Source organism: Phoxinus phoxinus (genome assembly GCF_949152265.1).
Source record: "Phoxinus phoxinus genome assembly, chromosome: 16".
Lineage (NCBI taxonomy): Eukaryota > Metazoa > Chordata > Actinopteri > Cypriniformes > Leuciscidae > Phoxinus > Phoxinus phoxinus.
In genome coordinates, this window is record NC_136891.1 from 10784584 (window position 1) to 10806556 (window position 21973).

At 39.0% G+C, this 21973-nt stretch overlaps 2 protein-coding genes across 9 annotated transcripts in view; one reads left to right on the forward strand and one right to left on the reverse strand.

The window, feature by feature from the left end:
* cdc42bpab (CDC42 binding protein kinase alpha (DMPK-like) b) overlaps positions 1 to 21973 on the reverse strand; it is a 65575-nt gene that overhangs the window by 37748 nt on the left and 5854 nt on the right. The window lies entirely within an intron of this gene.
* LOC307012770 (zinc finger protein 862-like) lies at positions 15740 to 20467 on the forward strand. Of its 6 annotated transcripts, XM_079639808.1 has the most exons (12): positions 15740 to 16042; positions 16598 to 16669; positions 16760 to 17094; positions 17214 to 17384; positions 17725 to 17900; positions 17994 to 18163; positions 18244 to 18482; positions 18563 to 18820; positions 18929 to 19138; positions 19559 to 19795; positions 19891 to 20043; positions 20141 to 20467. In XM_079639808.1, the coding sequence occupies exons 3-12, from the start codon at positions 17092 to 17094 to the stop codon at positions 20312 to 20314; spliced, it is 1791 nt and encodes a 596-aa protein (XP_079495934.1). In that variant the 5' UTR covers positions 15740 to 16042; positions 16598 to 16669; positions 16760 to 17091; the 3' UTR covers positions 20315 to 20467. The 6 variants fall into 6 exon arrangements, with proteins under 6 accessions (XP_079495934.1, XP_079495935.1, XP_079495938.1 ...); XM_079639809.1 differs by having other exon boundaries at positions 16598 to 17094; XM_079639812.1 differs by lacking the exon at positions 16598 to 16669 and having other exon boundaries at positions 16993 to 17094.

The following is a 21973-nucleotide window of genomic DNA, read 5'->3' on the forward strand; positions in this document are numbered from 1 at the left end:
AAAATTTGGTTTTACAAATCCAACCATTAAAAACATTGACTCTTAACAATAATAAATAAAAATAGCACAATACTTGAAAAACTATTACACATATTTGCTAAGGCTAAAACCATCCAGAAAACGATAGCATTGTGGCACACGGGCAATACCAGTTAAAAAAAAAAAATAGAAGAGGTAAAAAAATACTTTCCCTATCTAATAATATAAACTATCAAATGTTTCCCCACACGATATTCCAATTCTATTTAGTCATTCTCTGTCGAAGTTACAGCATCTGTCTTTCAGAGCAAATAAGTGGGTAGATCACCAAGGTACAATTGGTGGCTCCAAGGCATTCTGGTCCCAGCAGGCCTTCATTACCCCACCAGGTCATTACATCTCATCAGAACTGCTCCACATTACTACTGTAATTACACTTAAGCACTGACCCACTGCTAATCTAACAGTAGTCAGTCACATATCACAGGTCAGGTAGTTTATCTCACACCCTGATGACAGCTAAAAACATGCCAACAATACAAACTATGTGTGTAAACACTGATAAGTAAGGGTAGGCGGCATAACTAAAGTATTAGATCACGCTAGGAGTTTATGATGACAGTATATCTCACGGTCACATCTGTGTGAATATATTATTTAATTAAAATTTGATTTTTTTACAGCATGCATGGAAATCACAAACTAGCTATATTTCAGCAATACATTAATGTAAAATAAATAAACATATAGATCTACTAATATATTTATGTATTATTATATTTTATATATTCATACTTATGGTAAATATGGTATTTAACGTTTGTGGATGAGCAACATGCACGGATAGGAATTCTCTAAATAGATGATGAACACGCGAATTACATAACACTTTACATAAGACAATAACCGACCAGGGACTGGACAAGACAGGGAGTTTAAATACAAGACGAAACAAATGATTGACAGGTGATATCATACGTAACCATAGAAACAAACAAGGAGATAACCAGTAATATCCAAATAAGAGTCCATGACAATATATCTTCTTTCTGGAAATATGGCTTATATATTAAATAAACATGTGGTAGTGGATATTTTAGATAATCTAGTGAATTAAATAAAAATAAAAAGTATTTTTAAGAGTACTTTTCATTTGATTCGATTTTTCTTTATTTACTTGATTAGGGGTTTAACAACACATTGTTATATCGAGATTTTTTTTTTTTTATGAAACCAGAGAGATTGCGGTCCCCTCCAATTAAAGTCCATTCCTCTAAAACTTAAAAGATCTAAAAAATTGAATAAATGTATCGTAAAAATAATCAATGGAGCGGCCTAATCCAAAGTCTTCTGAAGAGACCAATGACTTTAGCCTATATGATGAACAGATTTACAACGACACACATATTATAGTAAACATGGATTTCCTAAAGCTTACTTAAAAAAAAAAAAAAAAACTCCTTTATTTTGGCTCAAAATATCGCGATAGTGTCGTATCGTGAGTTCAGTATCGTGATTTGTATCGAATCGTGAGTGTATCGTTACACCCCTATACTTGATGGATGCAAACCAAAAGACAAAGGCAAGTCTGGCATCAGTTCAAACAGTCTTACATTATGTAACGCTTGAGGCAAAAACTAATATTATAAAACAGATCATTCAGATGCTATCTGACTGGATGTATTAAATTCATATCGCCCGTGGCTTACAACTGAGACAGGGCAAAAATAACTTCCCTGGATAGAATCAGCCACGCTTGACCTCTAAGAAACTTTCAACAGTTGTGACACGTTAACGTCAGCCACATGTTTGTAAAAAAAAAGTGTGTCACTGCAGTGGGAGTCACACACACCATTGACAACACAACCAGGCATAATGCTCATAACCGTAACCACTCGAGTCCTAAAAGACTCCTCTGCTCCACAGACAGCATGGACTACGAAACAACCACTGAATAAATCTCTATGTAACCACAACATAATTGGACCTGCGAGGCTCTTTATAGAGTAAAAACAAATAAACGTGGATCGAGTGAGGGAACCATCAATGGAGAAATGCATGCGATACCTGTGCATCATGAAGCCAGCTCCTCCCTATGTATCTAAGGATCAGTGGGTTAACAATATTAGCTTTAGTGATGCTTCTCTTGTTTAATTTTGGCAGCCGAACAATAGCTATACAGTATCACTCACCTAAAAACCTAATAAAACAACAAGGGCATGTCAAACATAGCAACGGTTGTCATGACAAATGAGAGTGAGGTAATCTGCGGTGCTGTAAATGTAAACACCTTCGCCACATTACTGACTGTATGGATGTTTATCATGGTAATAGCGAGGTTGTACAAGGCAGTGTTATTTTGTATCATACTATTATCGTTTTTTTTATGATTTTATTTTTAAATGTAGTCATTTAACAAATTTTGGTACTTCAATTTAAGCTAAAATAAGTTTGCTTTTTATATTTTATTTAACGATAATAACCCTGGTACAAAGGGATGAAATTTATGCAAAATACAAATACTGAGGATTTGAAAGAAAGTGTCAGAGTATAAACTCATTGGCATTGTGGGACTGGAAAAACACGTCCCGTCTTTGTGTCTCCGACCAGACTGGTTAAGGGTGTGCGTGACACGGCGCTCATGAGAATCTGCATGAGCTTGTGTAAATCTGCCCTCCCCGCTGAAATCGGGGACAGGAGTGTGTGCAAAGAAGGATGCAAAGAGGAATACTAGGCCCTGAGAGTGTGTTCCCACATCCACTCCTCTGGCAAGGGGACATCTGGAAGCCATAAGAGGGATTATTTACGGCCACAGTGAGGTAACAACGCAAAAATGCCGCTTCCAGAAGAACACGTCCCGGCTCCTGGAGCTAAAAGACCTGAGGATGGCCTTCCTCTTTCATTACCAGAGAGGCTAATAAGGCATTGAGAGCATTAACACAATAGTACAGTTATGACAATGTGCTCTGACCTCTACAGCTTCCAGAAGCAGAGGCTATGCACTAACAAGGATGAGTAAAAAAGTTACAGAAATTTAAACTAAATGTTTCAATACCTTATATTTGAATTACTTAAGTTCTGTGAGATGCAATATTTCAAACAAACATCTGATGACAACTTTAAAAGTATGACTATTTATCTTAGGAATTGGAGTAATCAGTCTTCAGGAAGCCTGCACAAAATTCCCCAGCAAGAAATGTACAGTTAGGCTAATTCAATTTCACCAAAAATAAATACATGGTGGTCAGACATGTTGAACGATGGTGCTCATGTGCATGATGCGACTTCGGTTGGTTAGTTTCAGTTCCAGTCCCCATCTTTTCTCATATTTTCTCTGTGAATAAAATACTACAAGACCAAAGAGAAAACTTTTAAAGGGGTGGTTGAGTATAATTTCACTTCTAACTTTGTGTAATGTTGCTGTTTGAGCATAAACAACATCTGCAAAGTTACAACGCTCAAAGTTCAAAGCAAAGGAAGATATTCGCTTGTAAAGAAAAGGACTACAACAAACAGCTGGTAGGGACTACACGACATTCCTCCCGGGTTAGTGACATCAACCCTAAAATGTACATAAACCCCGCCCCTGGGAACACGCAGTCCATGCTGAGAAGAGGGAGAGTTGTTGTAGTCGAGCACATTTGTGAGTCAGCTCAAACTGTAGCATCTGTCTTTTCACATGCAATAGAAAGTCACTCTGTATGCATCTCACAACAGTTCCTATACGAGCGATGTATAGATTACCATGACAGAATATCCTAATTGAAGATAGTTAACTCCACATCAGCAACATAAATTCATCAACTAACCATTCAGAGACGTCCTGTTGCATTCTACATGTTGTCACTTCTTCTTGAGTCTCTCCATCTTTGTCTGACTCCGTTTTAAAGGGCACCTATTATGGAATTTTGAAATTTACCTTTCATGTAGTGTGTAACATAGATCTAAGTGAACAAAAACATCCTGCAAAGTTTGAAATATGAAAGTGCACCGTATATAAAGTTATTGTCTTTCAAAAGTAAGAGTCGACTCGGAGTCATTTTTATGAATCGTTAGAAGACCGAAGCTTTTTCTCTGACTAGATGACGTCAACTTGTCAAGTTATTTGAATACGATACGCCTACTTATTGCGCTCCAAGGCCAGAGAAAATATCATGGCGACGAGACGCTGTGTTCTGAAGTGCGACTCAAAAGCCAACTTTTTTCATCTGCCCAAGGAGGAGCATTTGAAGACTAAGTGGCTACAATTCATATATACAACTATACCACAGAAGTATAGTCCGAGCCTTGTGCTTTGTTCGCGCCATTTTGAAGACGATTGCTTTTTAAATGCAATCAAACTTGGATTCGCGAGCTGGCTGATATTGAAGGAAGGTTCATTTCTAAGTGTATTTGCATCAGCTTCCTCCTCCGTATCACAACCTGTAAGTGTTATTAATAATTGTTGCTTTTATGTTTTATGTAGCATGCTTAATTATTATTTTGTTTGTTGTGTAAGCACCGTTTAGCTTCTAGGTCTTCAATGGCAATTGTATTGAGATATGTGAAGTGTTTGTCGTTGTTTTCGGAGTTGTCTTAAAGAATAGAGTAATACCTCGAAGTAACGTAACTGCATTTTTTTTTTTTGTAAAAACGTTATGTTTATGCATCGGGCTAACGCTAACAAAGACTGATTGTGCTTTTACAATATGAACTCTGGGCTATGCTTGCTAACATTAAATTATTTATCTTATTTTTAGTTTTTTACTACAAACTACAAAGCAGTGGACTATAATCATTATTATAACACGATTTAATTGATAAAAGCATCATTGTACTCCGTGTTAAACAAGTATTATCTCTGTAAACACTGCTGGGTCATCTGACCAATCGCAGATTAGCGTCGCGTAAAGGAGGGGTTTGGAAAAATGAGTCGTTGAACGAATCATTTGGGAGTCGGTGAGCAAATCAGGTAAAAATAAATGCATATTTTACGAAAACAAAAGTGTTTTTTGACATTGCATGCACGTAAAACTGTTGTTGGGGACTCCCTAAACAACATTAGGAACATTTTAAATGTCATAATAGGTGCCCTTTAACATTAAAGGCAGAACAGTTTCTGTCATTTTAGTGTGTCTGCATGAGGTAATCCCAGCTGCTAACACAAACCAGCTCATGAAACCCCGCCCTCTGCAGCAGCTCATTTGCATTTAAAGGGCCAGGCACAAAACGGTGCGTTTTTGCAAAAACCCTCAAAAAGTGACAACTTGAACATGCTATATAAAATATCTGTGGGGCATTTTGTGCTAAAACTTCACACACACACTCTGGGACATCAGGGATTTATCGAAAGTCAAACTACTTTGTTTGCCCTTCCAAAAGAGGATACAATTAGAAAACAGTGCTTCAGCTTTATTTGAAACACTGTTCCAGAACAGTAAAACAAAAAAATTTGACTGTGTTGCGCATTTTTCGGAGGACTGTTTCCAGAACCTGAGAGAGTACAAGGCCGGCTGTGCACAAAGGCTGATTCTAAAAAGTGGGGCAATTCCATATTTGCATGTCCATTAAGGTGCTTCTGACTCACAGACACAGCCTGTAAGTATGGTTTCATATTTTAAGAATTTGCTACTGGCTATTCAAACGCGAGTTTTGAGTAGTATAGAGTAGCGCATTCTTGTCGTTTTTATGATCACAAATGCAGACATGGGTTTTATGTTTACATAGTGTTCCCACACCCGTTCTCACAGCAGAACTTGGCATCTCTGCCGTGTGTGTGTTGTCTTTTTCGGGATTATTTCATACAATTTAATACACCGATTACTTCGCCCACCCCTTTGGATTCCTTCGTTGTCGAGTATCGTTCGAGAGAACAAACAGCGCTGTATTTTAGTTGGATTCCTCTGTGAACATGCACTAATGGATGTCTGACAATTTCATTGCTTTTTGGAGTTTTCAGATTAAAAACCGTCTAGTCGTCTATAGGTACCCTTGCTCTCACGGAACAGATATGCTTATTTACCATCAGATAAAATACTGCAGGTGTCGATGCTTTCTCCGTCCATGCAATAAATGCACATCCTTGAATGAGAGCGGATTTCTAGCACATTTACTTAAACTTTATAGGTAATATTTATGGTTTGACCCAGTTGAGAAGCGCCCAAAATCAGAATTTAAAATGGACTGAATAAAGCTCTCTACTAACTTGACGTGCGATGCCACGCTGACTGACCATAGACTGTAAAAAAAGAATGACTGACATGCACATAAATCACTGTCACACACACACACTCAGAGTAATATTGTAAGTTACTGCATAATACATTTTCAACTAGCAGAATAGTAAAGAATGACAATACACAGTCTCACTCAAATGTCTTTTAACTATTATAATATTTTGAAGGGCAAAAACAGGAACTTTTAACTATTGGCTTTACATCATCAACTGTCACTTTAGCGCGAGGCGCTGTGCAGTCGCATACCTGGTATTGCTAGTGGCATATAGCATTGGCTCCCAAACCTGGGCTAACTAACTCGATCACGTCGAGCTAGGTGGGTGTGGTTTCAGCAGCCAGGCTCCTCGGCTCCACCCACATCCCGCCTCTTTGCCCATTTTCTGTTTTCCGGGAGTGCTATGATGGCGACGGCCGACTGTGCCCACTTGAGGCTTCAAAAATGCTCTTCAGAAACCTATGGGTGACGTCACGGACACTACGTCTATATTTTTTTGACCGTCTATATTTGGGAGTTGATGTTCCAAATATGGTAAAGGGCTTGACACGTCACACGCTTAAGGTTTTTGGGCCAATCACAATGCACTGGATCGCTGGCCAATCAGAGCACACCACGCTTTTCAGAACGATCAGAAAGGCGTGGCATAAAGGAGCAACAATAATGTACAGTACCGCAGTGGCATAGGTTTGATTTTGATATTGGTGGGGACGGGGACATCATTATATAGTTTTGATCGAAATTATTGCTAGGGATATATATCAATGTCACTGGATATTGGTAGGGACACGTCCCTAGCGTCCCTACTAAATTCTACGCCCCTGCAGTACCGGTATGCATAAAATAATTACTTTTTTGAACCTAAAACCACGCAAACACATTACATTAAACCAAATACACAAAATTATGTTCTTTTTAGAACCAATTATGACCCCTTTAATATTTACCATATTTCCAGCAAAATAGTAAATACAGCGGAAAAAAATATATTTATATTAATAATAATAATAAACACAAATGTTAAATAAATAAAAAAATAATAAAACGTATTTATTCATGTTGTTTTTTGTAACTATATGACCTGTGATTCTAACAATGTCTTGCTTAATCTGGAATAAAAGTCCCAGTGCCTCACAACTGCTACTGCTAGTAAATGTCATAAATAAGACGAGTCCCAACAGGCTGAATAAATTACATTTACAAAATGAAGGGATCTTGAGCAGGGGTTTCCTTAATAGATGCGATGGCAGGCCCTGTTATTAAACAAGCTAGCAGGATATCAAATGAATAAAAAAAATTAAAATGTAATGGGTGCTTTCAATCCCCAAAGCAAAGTCATGGCTCAGACTCGTACCATGCAGTTAGCGGGGGGTGATATATGAAACCTTCCATGAGGATAGGGGAGAGCATTAAATCATTAATAAGTACCAAACATACATAAACATGCCTGAGAATCACTTTCATACTGCATAAACATGCAATGGGGCGATAAATTGTGTTTAATGCTAGAGTGAGCATCCATGACGGCCAAATTCCCAAAGCAATATATATCGCCCCTAAAGCATCCTCAGCTATAGAAGCATGATGGCATGACTTGTGTCAAACAAGACAAAAACTACAATTGTCTAACCACTGCGATGTAAAAACAGGATATTCCCAAAATACAATCAAGCCAGAGGAAGACAAAGCAATAAGATCTGGTTCCTGTGCTGATGTTCATCAAGAAAAAAAAATGCAAACAGACGGGGTAGACGAAGAATCACCCATTAGACATGCCCGAAACTCATGCACCAATGCTGCAAGTGCATTAATGGAGGAAAAGAGCAAAACACATGGCCCTTTTAGCACAGACAGCTATGTTAAAAATGTACTGAATGCAGGATGGTTATGCGCACAAAAGACGGAGATGAAATGAGATGGTAAACACGTCAAAAGCATGTTCAACGCTTTACTGCGCCCCTGGTTACTGCAGCCCTTATCACTGCCTGCAGTCGCATCACCCGTTTTGTAACATGATCCCCTGCTTTTTCAATCTTCATAAGAAATACATAGACTGAGTCATGCTACTGCACCAAGGTTAGATAAGATGGCATTACAAAACAGGAAGCAAGCATTCACCTTTAAAAGGACACCATCAGGCCCAATGGGGAGCAGACAGACACCAGAGATGGCGTCCTGCATACTAAGACCCAAAAAGAAACAAATCGAAAGAAACAGCCGAGCTAACCTGTGATTTCCCCCCCCCCATTAAAATCACTGCTAACGTCCCAAGTGAGTCCCAAGTGAACTCAACCCCTAGTCAGAGCCTGATGCAGCCCACTGGCAATATTTTGGATATATTGAGTGAATATATTGAATATAGAATATGGGCGATATGGCCTAAAATCCATATTGTGATATATATCGTTATCGCAAGAGGCTGAAATGTATATAACAATATATAAATTATAATAAAACCATTTCAGAACAGGTTACACAGACCCTAAGGAAAGCCAAACAACTGCTAAATGTATTGCGATGTAAATGTATTTTTTTTTTCAAGAAAGAAAGAAACAGTGTATGTAGTTTTGAGAACATTTATTGTGCAAAACTGTAATTATACAACATAATGTTGCAGATAAATAAAATTCAAGAACACTAGCTGCAGAGACTTTAAAGCTGCAGTCCGTCGTTTTTCCTCGTTGTCGCCATCTCTGTTCGAAATCTGCAATTGCAGTTATTCGCGGAATTATTAACTGTGCGTGGGTAGTAAATCGGCATGAAACAGCGCGGATGAATACAATGTATTGAGGCTGCCGCGTCGCTGTGGATACTGTAGCCTACTGTCATCAGCAATCTCAGAGTATACTTTTTTGAAAGTGTCAACATTAGAATTTTCATCGGAAAATGTCATCTGAACAAGTAAGTAACATTCACTTTTGTTCTGACCAAATTCGGGGGGTGGGGGGAAGCATTGCAGTAGGCTATATCATGCTGATTAAATCTAACGATTGCTTATATCACGTCAAAACGTGAAAAATATATTTTTTCTGTAGCCACTCTGAAGTCCGAAGTCTTTGGGTTTTACAACTGGTGAATCTCCAGTTGTCACTGGTGATTGTCGCTTTAAACTTTCGGGATCCACCATACCAAGTGCTAAGCTAAATCTCCTCCATCATCCACACACGCAAGCCGGGGACTCCTTCTCTATGTGTACAGAAGTGACGTAATGACGCAAAGACATGCTCGAAATTCCCGCGGAAATCCACCAGTACCACTGGAATTAAAATCATTATTACAAGCTTACCGTTTTGAATCGAGGTAAGGCAAGCAGATCGTTTTGAACACTGGCTGGTTAAGTTTTTTTTCAAAAATGTATTTTTTTATATTTTTAAACCCAAAAAAGTGCCGGACTGCAGCTTTAAGTAGCCCTAATGTTTATATTATGGCTAGCAGCTTATGACACCCCAAATTCAAAATTAGAATATTGTGATAAGGTTTGCATAAGCTGTAAGCCAGAATCATCAAAATTATAACAAATTAAGGCTTGTAATATCTATATATTATATTAGTTTCACCTTTTACTTTTGCATGATATTCTTATTTTTCGAGTTTCACCTGTATACTGTACATCTAAAGAAAATGCTTCAAGTATAAAAGTTTATTTACAGTAGTGCCATGCCATAGACCGTAAAAAGTGCAAAACAGTGCAGAAGGCACTCGAAATCAAATGTAGTTTTAGTTTGGGTATTTTTTTAAAGGACACAAAAGATGCAAAGAGCAGAAAAACTGATGTCTTCTCAGTTAAAAAGCAACACAACAACGAATCTTAAAATCGGGCACACACCGAGATTTTGTGTTTACAGCACTATTTTGTGAATACGCGCTGGTATTTAGTGACATGTTTCGTTTTGAGTGATAGAACAGATTAGTCGTGTGTGTTACCGAACTGTTGCCCCACGCACTCTGTATAGTTTGCTGCAGCTCGTCGGATGGCTTAAATTCGAACCAAGTCCAAATAATGGATGTTGCACCGATCTTTTTCACCAGCTCCTCCGTTTCGCTTATTCAGCCATGTTTACTCAAGATGACGACGAATATCATGCGTTTCAGCCGGTTGCAGCTCGTGGCTCTAAATTTCGCGGGTAGATTGCGTCATCAACATGCATAATCGCGATAGTGCAATATAATTAAAATCTCTATCGTAGGCCAATTTTGTATCGTTTATATCGCATATCGTTTATATCGCCCATTACTACCCGTCTCTCAAGGCAAGGGCGTGGTGAGCCGGTGCCTGCTTACATCACGCAGTACCACAACAACGTTTTTACGCCATAGGCTATATTGTAGAATTAAAACACTTTATACCGAAACATCAACAAATTTACTTGAATCAATGAACAGCATTAATAAAGCCCCAGTCTTACAGATCATTAACTAAAAAAAGTTAAATAAAAATAGTTTTAGGGTTAGTTACCCTTTTATGGAGTAAAACGTTGCTACACGATTTGTAGTGGGAAATCTAAATGCGATTTGTCTAGTTGCTTGTATAATTTTGCATAATTTACAGTTATTACTATAGTAACTTCACATAACGTGTAACAAGACACTAAAATAATGTGTTACCTTTTACAATAAAACTGTAAAATGACATTATTTATGGGTGTTCTAAACCATAGAGCCATTTTGGATGAAAAAGTGCAGAAAGCCCTTAAAGCTTCTCAATGTCGACAACAGCCGTTTTCAAATGCATGTCATTATAAGCGACCCAAACTCATTGAGTTTACGTGGAGCAGCATTTATTGCGAAACCGAGCCACTAAAAACAGGATCGTGGGCTGCACGGATTAAGCCTAAGCCCTGCATATTGTGATTTTCCCCTTTATTTTGAATAATCGTAGCCAGAATAAAAAAGCAAAAAGCTTAATAAAAGTGGCCCATATGACATGCCAAGTCTTCTGAAACCATAAAACAGATTCTGTAAGGAACACTGAAATTTAAGTTGTTATTCACTGAAAACTTTGCTTGACAATCTTGGTCACCATTCACTTTCATTGAATGGAAAAGAGAAGCTTAGACATTCAGATATAAATATGTCCTTTGTGTTTGACAGAAGAAAGAAAGTCATGAGGCTGAGTAAATGACAGAATTTTCATTCATGGGTGAACTACTCAATAGAGTCAGAGAGATGTTGGCTTTGTCAGGGAAATAAGGGTGTATGATATTGATTCATGTGAGGCTCAATGTATAATTAAAAGGAGCGTTACCATTTCTCTGAACCTAATGCAGACACCTTTGAAGAAAAGCAGAACGGTCATGTCCCCCAAAGAAGATTACATAGTCATCCAACAACATTGACATTGACACAAGAGCTGTGAAAAACTTTCCACAGACAGCAATGCTCTTACGCTCAATCGGCAGGGATGTAAAAATACCAGCATTAGCTTAGCAGGAGTTTTTCAGTCAACATAATACCACCCAGTCACCTCCCTGTGGCAAAATATGTCATGGTAGATGTAACTCTACCCTACTGCATTCTCTGAGAACAGAGGAGTGAATGAAATCCTGCTGGACGCTTCCTACCGCGACTGACTGTAAACCCGGAGGCAGTCGGAACTGTTGAAACTTCACCACCCATGTAATATGTTCAGATTATCATCACTGTCATCTTTACCGTTATTATCTTAATCGCTAATCAACTTCGTTGGAACATGCCACTGTGAAATTTTAATTTGGGCTAGACACTGTCTGTCAAAATACTTTCCCATTAAAAGCAAACATCAAACCCTATTAGTAACCCTGCAATTTGTAACGTGATCCATACACACATGCTTCTCACTGTGTTGTTCACATAAGGCTAAAGGGATAGTTCACTTAAAAAAAAGAAAATTTGTCATCATTTACTCACCCTCTTATTGGTCCAAACCTGTATGACAATATGTCTTCCTTAAATTATAAAAGTAAAAAAATTGAGAATGTAGCCTTTGCGTTTAACTAAGAATATGTTCCTCACACAAAGCTACCGTATAAATGAATAAAACTTAGAATACATTCTTGTAAGCTTGTACTGACAACTTTTATGATACTTTTATGGTGATTTTGGATCCTTTTTAATCCTTAAAAGTTATATTTCTCATTCATTGTATGCAGTCATTGTATTGTTTATTCTTCAAAATGTCTTTTTTTGTGTTCCGTGAAATAAATATAAAAAAAATAATTTAAAAAAATAATGTCTTACAGGTTTGGAACGATAAGAGGGAGAGTAATTAATGACAAAATTTTTGGGTAAACTATCCCATTAAAAGTTAGCATGTTTAAATTTAACAAATTAAACATGCATGGGTGAATTGTATAAGATCAACGAAAGAAATTTAGAAAATAAAAAGGGTTCGTTTATTTCATTCTAGCTTATTATATTTATAAATATGTTTACAACTTTTTTGAGGCACTTATTGGCAAGATAAAAAGATATCTGATCAGAGTTTACACACACTGTCCACCATTTTCCCAGTGTTTTCTGTACAACCACTTGCAGAAAGTGCCAAATCATTATTGTTATTTCACACAAGCGTATTGCTGTATAATTACTTCCTGGTAAACTAAAAACAAAAACAAAACAACCTGTGGCTGGTTTCTTTACATGTCAAATTAATTAGATTGTCTTTTTCTAGTTAAGCAGGCAGCTCAAGGACAGAATTAGGTGAAGGTTATAAGTGTTTAGGCATTTAGTCAAAAGTCTGGCTAAACTGCATATCATAAACATTCAGAACTATTATTTCCAGCTGATGAACAATAAAAACATTGACAGCCAATCAGAATCCATTCCGCTTTAAAGAGCTCAAGCATTTAAAGCGGCAGATGACAAACCTCCAGTGCGTGCTTAGAGCGTTATCGTTTGTTGGTGTTGGCGCTAAAATAGTTATCGTTATGGTTATCGTTCTTGGTGTGAATGCAAAGATAGTTATCGTTGGATATCTATATAGTTATTGTTCTTGAAAGGGCCTTAAGAATGAAGTCATAAACATAAGTCCAGTTAAACGTAAGTGCATGTTGAAAACCAAATTTTTTAACTCTGTCTGAAGTCTAAATCATGTGATGTGAACACTATACAATGACAGAAAGCAGTCATGGTTTAAAGTGGCACAAACCCCCATTTTCAGCAGCAAAAATAAATAAAAGGGACAAAAAGGCTACACACACACACACACACACACCTCTGCAGTCCTCCAGTGTAGACACTTTCTGGGCCACAGCCAATCCCTAGGTTGGAAACGACTACTAATTATAACTTACAGAGGAAAGGTGTCAGTGCTAGGACTTGAAACCTTAAGTATCCCAAAAATATGCATTTAACGAAACATGTTTCGACAAGACTAGAAGAAATGCACACAAGAGTTCAAAAAGTGGATCGGCTCTCAAAGAAAGATGTTGCAAAACACGTCGACTGATGACAGACAGGTGGGGGGGCGGCGTGTTCTTTCAGCTTTACTGAACAGCCGACATGCAAAATACTGTCTCAACCGCAAAGCCTTCCGAGAACGCACTTTGTTTGGATTCTTTGTGAATTACCAAACCAAAAGCTTTACTGAAATTAAATTCAAACTGGTACCTGCTTCCTACAACAACATGAATTATATATGGGAGTCATGTATGTGAAAACCCCCATCTCTTTTTTTTAAAAACCCATCCCCCTATCCATGGAGCATCTCCTCCTCGCACCCCTGCAGCAGGTCAGGCACATGCTGACAGCACTCATAATGAGAGGACTCTTCTATGACCTTGACATATTTGACATGTGACAGCTATCAACAGTGCAGTGCCTTTAAATTTAGTCTACTGCCAAAAACGTTTGGTTTGAAAAGCGGAGAAGAAACAATTCGATTATTTTACCTCAGACATTTACCATGCCGTGGCGTGAAGAGACTTCTTTAGGCTCTTCTTCACAAGTTCTCAGCTAGTCAAAATACTATCATATGTACACATATTTAGAGAGCATTGTTTTGGATGTTTGACAAGCTCAGCCGCAAATTATACGTCATAAAAGCTGTTGTTGTTTGTTTTTTTGGTATCTTTCGTGTTAAACAATGACTGTGAATGCTAAGCAATCCAGGACTAAATGTATTAGCCTATTTCTTTCTTCTTCTTTTTTTGGTCCAGACCAAAAGAACCAAGAGAACTGAACTACAAGTGTGAACATACCCTTAGTTTAAAACCTGATCAATTGTCACCAGCCACCAATGGTTGGTTTACTTAGATCTCATATGGCAAATGAAGTGTCCATCATTTTCCTCTGCTGAAGCAACAGTCTGATAAGCCCCATTCACACAGCACTTTGAACCCGGCAAATTGCCGGCAAATTGCCGGAACGCCTTCTGTGTGAACGCAAACACGACCCGGGTTTAATGCCGGGATCGATGCCGGGTTGGGGACCTAGTAACATTGCCGTGTTCAGACCCGGAACGCGCGCTGTGTGAACAAAAGCCAGGACAAATGCCGTAAGGGGTGTGTCGTAGTGATGATGCACGAGCCTTCGCAATGACAGTTATCGTGCGACTCTGTTACTCTGTTAGAAGAAAGTTTGTGTTCGTCATCGATACAAGAAAGAACGAAAAGATGTCTGCAAACTGGACTGAAGCAGAGACCCGAGAGCTCCTTGCAATCCGCGCCGAAGCTGAGATCGTTCGCCAGCTTTGTGGAACGGTACGTGATGCGTTAGTGTACGACCGAATCCGAAAAAAATGATCGAGCGTGCGTACCTTATACGTCACATCATAACGTCACGCGTCTATCCGGGACATACCCGGGTTGTGTGTGAACGCGCTCTCTGATTCCGGCAAATCACTGGCAGTGTGATTGAACCATTTTCAAACGAACCCGGGTCAAATCCCGGGTCACTTTATCCGTGTATTTTCCGGAATCTCTGTGTGAAAGGGGCTATTGAGACGCTCGCCAAAAAGAACTGGGATGCACCGAGGAAAATAATTATGTACCTTTTCAAACAAAAAGCATGCTCAGATCATGATATGATGCAGCTGACTAGTTTTTAGAATGGAGCTGCTAAGCAAATTAACTTAGACAGTGGAGACAAGAAATCTTGAAAGGTCAGATTGGTAACAAGACCAATCAACATAATGTGGTATGATATCAGATAACCTTCCATGATGTTTATCACCTGTCTGAGGCTGATTTCAATCTATAAAAATATCTGTTTAATTGCCTGTATTTTCCATTTTACAAACCTAACTAAACAGTGTACACTGTTTTACAGCTAGCCGGCTATTACAGCAATTCAGCCTAACTATTCATCTCAGGGGTGCAGCATTTTTTGCATGCAAGAGTAATTATCTCAAAATACGAGGCATTTACAATTTGGAAAGCTCGTAAAATCTTGATCAAGCATAAGTCATGCGTGATAGTTACTGAAGTGTGAGGGTATTTTTGTCATTTGGAAATCTCATGAGGTAGATTCGAACTGAAATGTGACATGCACGTTATGTGCGAGGCTAACAAGTACAGCAGCACGCAAAACATGCCTAGTGTTTACGGGGTCAGCCAAGATAACCAACCAGGGTTTCCCATATGTTCATTAATTTGTGGCGGCCCGCCACAGTATCGACGCGGCCGCCACGGATTGATTTTCAGTTTTTTTACTATTTAATTTGGGTAAAGTTGTATTTTATTGTAGATCTGCGCGCAGCTTGCTCCCTTCTCTCCCTCTCTCACAAACTGACAAACGGAGGAGGAGCAGCGAATAGCTCCTCCTCTTCGAGCACGATCTGAATCAAAGCACGAGCGTCCAAAGAAGAAGAAGCATGCGTTGGAGGACGGATTGTTTCCGGTGCTCGAAGATTCCAGAATCAATCCGGAGTTGAATGGTTAGTAATAAACACTTTTGCACAACATAACTCTGAGAAGTCAGTCTATGTAGTTGTCGCGTTTCCATTACAGAATGAGATTCTCGCAACATTTTGATGTTAGGCCCATGTTATGCGACTAAAACGTATTTTTTTCCATCTCGCGATCAGTCGTTCCAAAAATCATGGCAACGGACGCTGGTAGGTTTATATAAATATATATATATATCACAGCCACCGCACTAGACATTATTATTATTAATATTAATGTAAAGAGACGTAAGTTAGGCCTAAGTGTGTTAATTAATGACAAGGAAAGACCCTTATACTGTGAGCGGCACATATGAGGTAACGTTAACGTTATTTTCTCGCTCATTTCTGCATTAGCAAGCATTAAGGAGCCAAGCTAATAATTAGCTATGTTTACATGAGAATAACAGTTACAGCATGTAAGTTAGCTGCTATACATAATGTTAACACGCTGTAAGCTGTTAATATCGACTGCCCTTACTACATAACGTTAATGTTTAAGTATTTAATCATAATTAACGCCGACTGTTTGCTCCCTCAATACAGATGAATATTGAAAAATATTTTAAACGATTTAAAAAGGCTCGTCCAGAGGAGCAAATACAGTCTGGACCAGAGGTAATAGCAAAGCAGAGAAACACATGTGGAAGATCATTATTCCGACCTTTGTGATAAGCTATTCGGTTAATTTATTTTGAATATTTCCAGGCTTCATTCAGCGCTGATGAAGCAGCAAGAGAGGTGCAGGGAACATTAGCTGTAGAGAGAGATGTAGGAGAGGAGGACTGCAGCCAACATGCTGCTGCTGTGGGTGAGCCAGGTAGGGCTGAAGCAACAGGTGAGGTTAACAGCAAACACAGGGAGGTGTAGAAGCAGAGCAGGTCAGAAAAGCAGATGTTTCAGGAAAAGCAGTCCCATTTCTATTTGTCTGTGACTTGTAGACAGGACAACAAGCACAAGCAGCAAGCACAGAGGCACTGGATTTAATCCAGAGTGGCTAAAGATGCCTCAATTTAAGAGTTGGCTGTACCTCACAAAGCATGGTAAATGTAGTATCTGCATAATTTGTGTAATCATGAAACAATAATAAAAAATAATATTTTTATTTCATTATTTTATTAATTTTTAATTATTTGACTGCTGTGGTTTTTTTTTTTTTTAGGAATGTTTTGTCGACTATGCAGACAACACAAGCCTGCGCCTAAGACAGGCCGCGCAAATAGGGCTTTTGTTGAAGTTGGAGCCATTGTATACAGAAAAGACTACTTGGAACGTCACATCACTATGGAGCACCACCAGGACAGTATCAGATGCCAGGCATCTCTTGCCTCTGGTAGGTTCCAATTTCAAAAACAAGTATAAACTTTTATTTTTCAAATAGTTTTATAATAATTTTGTCACAGGCATCTCAGTCATAAACTCGTTTGAGCCCACTATTGTTTTGGAGCATGAGGCAGTCATTGGTGGGTTCAAGTGCCTTTACTGGCTCGTAAAAAATGAACTAGCCCACCACACCAACTATCCAAAACTTTTGAGCCTTGCTGAGCTTCTAGGGTGCGACTACTTCAGGAAATTAAAGGTAAAGGTCACATAGGCATTACTTAAGATTACATTTAATCTTTACATTAATAAATAAAAATTACAGTCCTTTTTTCCCTTTTCCCAATGTCAAGATTGACAGGAGGAATAACTATAGGTCTCATCGTATTATTGACGACATGCTTGAGGTCTTAGCAGAGGTCATAGAGGAGCCAATTCTCACCAAGATTAAATCATCACAGGGAATTAGCCTGGAAGTTGATGAGACTACAGATGTGTCAGTCGGCAGGCAACTTGACTTGCATGTCCGGTATGGGAACATTTATTTTGTTTTATGTAAATTCCATAAATTCTGGGTGCTGTTAATGAACTGTGAATTCTACTTGCCTATGCTTTCTCTCAGATACATAGATAAAGAGGGACTTGTGTTTAATCACTTCCTGGATTTGGTCTCTATTGCTGATGGCAAAGCAGACACTATTGTCGCAGCTGTCAAGAATGTTATCTTGAAGAAAGGCCTCCCAACAGAAAAACTATATGGACTCGGGACTGACGGGGCAGCCGTTATGACAGGTAATTATTTGATGCTCATGTGAGATTGTTTTATTTTTTGTATCCCATGATTTTCACTAAATTATTTTCTTTATATTCAGGTCGTGTGAATGGAGTTGCAAAGCAACTTAAAGACAGTTTTCCGAAGATTGTGTCTGTAGCTTGTGCTGCCCACAGATTGGCCCTTGCCTGCAAGGACTCATCAAATGATGTAAGGTATATGGCCACTTTCAGGGACCACCTCCAAGAACTTCATTTATATTTTAGAAACAGTGCAAATCGTACTGCAACACTCAAAGCAGCATCCGCCACCCTGGGTGTCAGTGATTTGAAAATAAAGGTAATAGTAATTTGATACCATTGTAGTTATCTTCTGTCAATTAATAACCAATAATCAGTCTTTAATTGCAACGTTTCCAGGAAGTGAAGGACACACGCTGGCTCTCTCAGCACAAAGCCATCGAGACCCTACAGAGGAACCTGAGCGCAGTCCTTGGAGCATTAGCAGAGGAGGCAGAGGTGAGAAGATGTCCAGGGGCAAAGGGCCTTTACACATTCTGTGCTACATACAGGTTTGTGGCAGCAGTTTACCTCCAAGCTGATGTTTTACCACACCTCGCATGCCTGTCCAAAGTCTTTCAAAAAGCACATGTCTGCTTTCTACATATCAAGGAGCAGGTATGTTTTTTGTAAATCAGTTTAATTTGATATATTGAAATGAGGGTTGTTTGCAGGTCTACTAAACAGCAGCTACTCTTTTTTTTCTTTTTCTTTTTTAAAATGTAGGTTCCTGTCACAATTCAGACTCTCAGGAGCATCAAAGAGGCTGGACTGACTCCACTGCCTGGATCATTCCTGTCTCGCCTTCATCAGGACCTCGATGATCCACAAGGACTTGGAGCCTTCAATATACAGCATGAGGAGGAGAGGAAAAGGAGAGGGCGAGATGTCCACGAAGTGTCGAGGGAGGAGCTGTGGGCCAGATTCCAGCGAGAGGTAAATGCCTTAAAACTAATGAATTTTCCTTTTCCTCTTCTAAATGGTCCTCTATGGCCTGGCCCTTAAAGGATTAGTTCACCTCAAAATAAAAAAAATCCTAAACATTTACTCACCCCAATGCCACCCAGATATGAGTGGAAGAGAAAACATTTCTGGATGACCCTTTGAAACTGCATTGATTTGGACTTCTACAATTTGGTTGCCATTTAAGCCCATTCTGTGGAGAAACATCCAGAAATGCTTTCCTTAAAAAAACTTAATTTATCTTCCACTGAGGAAAGAAAGACATGGATATCTGGATGGCATTGGGGTGAGAATGTTTAGGAAATTTTCATTTTGAAGTGAACTAATCCTTTAATGACTGTAGTTAAGGTGGGTGTAGGCTCTTCCTAAAAAGATGTGGTCTGTTCATTGTAGGTCATCCACCCTTACATCACTGGCCTGGAAACACACCTGGACAGGCGGTTCCATGATCTGGACATCCTTGGGGCCTTCAGTGTTTTGGGACCGCTTGGTAGAGCTACTCCAGAAGATGATATAATAAAGATCTCTCAGCTGCAGACTCTTGCCAGGAAATTTTGCCCTGAACAGGAAAATGAGGTACTGCAGGAGTGGTTCTCTTTCAAGAATCATGTTCTCACTGGGGCATTCAAGGTGGGTGTATTAAAATGATTACTAAATTAAACTATGGTTCACAACACCAACACAACACACTAATGCCATGATGGTAAACCAAATGTTGTTTCAAGAACAAAGACCAGGAGGAGATCCTAAGACTGCTGGCGAGTGAGATTGATGAGTGGGCCAACCTCTACCCTTGCCTGAGCCTTCTTGCAGGCATTGCACTTGTAATTCCAGTTTCCAGTGTAAACTGTGAACGCGATTTTTCAACAATGAACAGGGCAAGAACTTCAATTTGACAAGCACAGCAAATAATTATTCATTTTATTTATTTTAGTGCATTTTGTGGTAAATACATTTTTTTTGCACTGTCCTTAGGTGAAAACAGACCTCAGAAATCAGTTGCAAGGAGAACACCTGGCTGCTTGTTTGAGGATCTCAATCAATGGACCCTGTCCTGAGGCCTTCCCTTATGATAGGGCATTGGAGTATTTTTTCAAAAAGCCGCGAAAAATTAAATGTCCAAACAAAGGGTGCAAGATTTGTAGCTAGTCTGTGGAGCAGTCAGCGTAGCAATATCTGTTAAGTTATCAGACTCTGTTTTGTCAATTAAATATGTGCGTGTCAATAAAAATGACATGAAATACTGAACCCTTTTTTGTTGTCGTCATTTAAATATATTAAAATATAAAATGACCCACACCACCACAGATCAAATCTAATTCTGTGGGAAACACTGCCAACAGACAAAAATCACTCCAACCACAGGATTTCCTCATTTTGTGTCACTCGAGGCTGCTTCATCGTGCTGTACGGCCGGCGAGAGCTTCCCGTGACCCTCGAGGACTGGAAACCATGATGCAAAACACAAATGCACGCCTACTGAAAGAGAAACCAAACCAAAACCGCTGAACCCGCAAATCACTTTGCTATTCAGGGTCTACATTGAAAACACTTTCAGAAAAAGAAAAAAAAAGTTCAACGTATGTGCTTTGCTCTTCATTTGAGAATAAAAAGTAATACTAAATGCTACCACTGCTAGACAGTGTGCAAGTAATTTTACAATAGCTTTGGATTTTACTCATCCAATTGGAATTTAGTCATATTAGTCAAAAGTCATATTTTTAGTCTTCACTGCATGTTGGAGTCAAATCTCTGGGTCATATTGTGTCACAGCCTAGTGGTGCATGTGGTAGCATTCTGATAGGATGGTCTACTGTTCCAGAGCATCAAAGCTCAAGGGCATACACCAAAAATACACACACACACAAAGTATTCAGGCACATAAATCAGGAAGCAGCACAGAGTAAGGCCAAGTGATAACTGTGTGCATGCAGCATTATAGTCGGTCAGCAATGTCAGAGGACACTGGCCGGTCTGAACTGCTACTAAAGTTGCCAACCGTTTTGTAAATCATAAAACTACCCACTATTTATAGGAAGAGTTCACATACAATTAAAATTCTGTCATGATTTACATTTATGACATTCTTCTATAAAAAAAAACAATCAAAGATATTTTTGTATCTCAATGTATTTTTTCTATACAATGAAATCCAGTGTTGTTTTGTACCCCATTGACTTTCATTGTCTGAGAGAAAACAATTGAAACGTTCTATAAAATATATACTTTTGTAATTCTGCTGAAGAAATAACTGGGTCATTCCTAGTTGTCAACTCAACTAGAGGTCCCTGGCTAAAAAGAAAATGGGACTTTCTTTCTTCTGTGGAACAAAATATATTTTGAAAATGTCTGTTTTGTTTTTCATTTTTCATTCAATGAAAGTCAATGGGGTCCAATGTTGTTTTGCAATGTTGAAGGTGAGTAAATGAGGACAAATTTCAAAAGCAGTAGCATAAATGGTAAATGGACTGTATTTATATAGCGCTTTCACAGACCCAATGGCCACAAAAGCGCTTTACATGTTGCCTCACATTCACCCATTCATACACCGACGGCGGTGTCAGCCATCCAGCTCGTCGGGAGCAGCTGGGGTTAGGTGTCTTGCTCATGGACACCTCGACACTTGTTCAGGTGGAACCGGGGATTGAACCACCAACCTTCCAGTTTGTAGACAACCTACATGAACCACTGAGCCACTGCCGCCCCGAATAGTAGAATTGACCCTTCGCAGAGAGATTGATTGACAGGTGATCTGACCAATCATACTTCGCCATCTGCCATTTTGTCCAACAAAGCAGTCAGGAGAGA

Excerpts from the sequence above, each read along its gene's own strand:
- LOC307012770 (XM_079639809.1), top strand. Across the intron at positions 18,821-18,928 it reads TTCTACATATCAAGGAGCAG|GTTCCTGTCACAATTCAGAC; the intron begins GTATGTTTTTTG and ends TTTAAAATGTAG. Across the intron at positions 20,044-20,140 it reads ATTTTTCAACAATGAACAGG|GTGAAAACAGACCTCAGAAA; the intron begins GCAAGAACTTCA and ends CACTGTCCTTAG.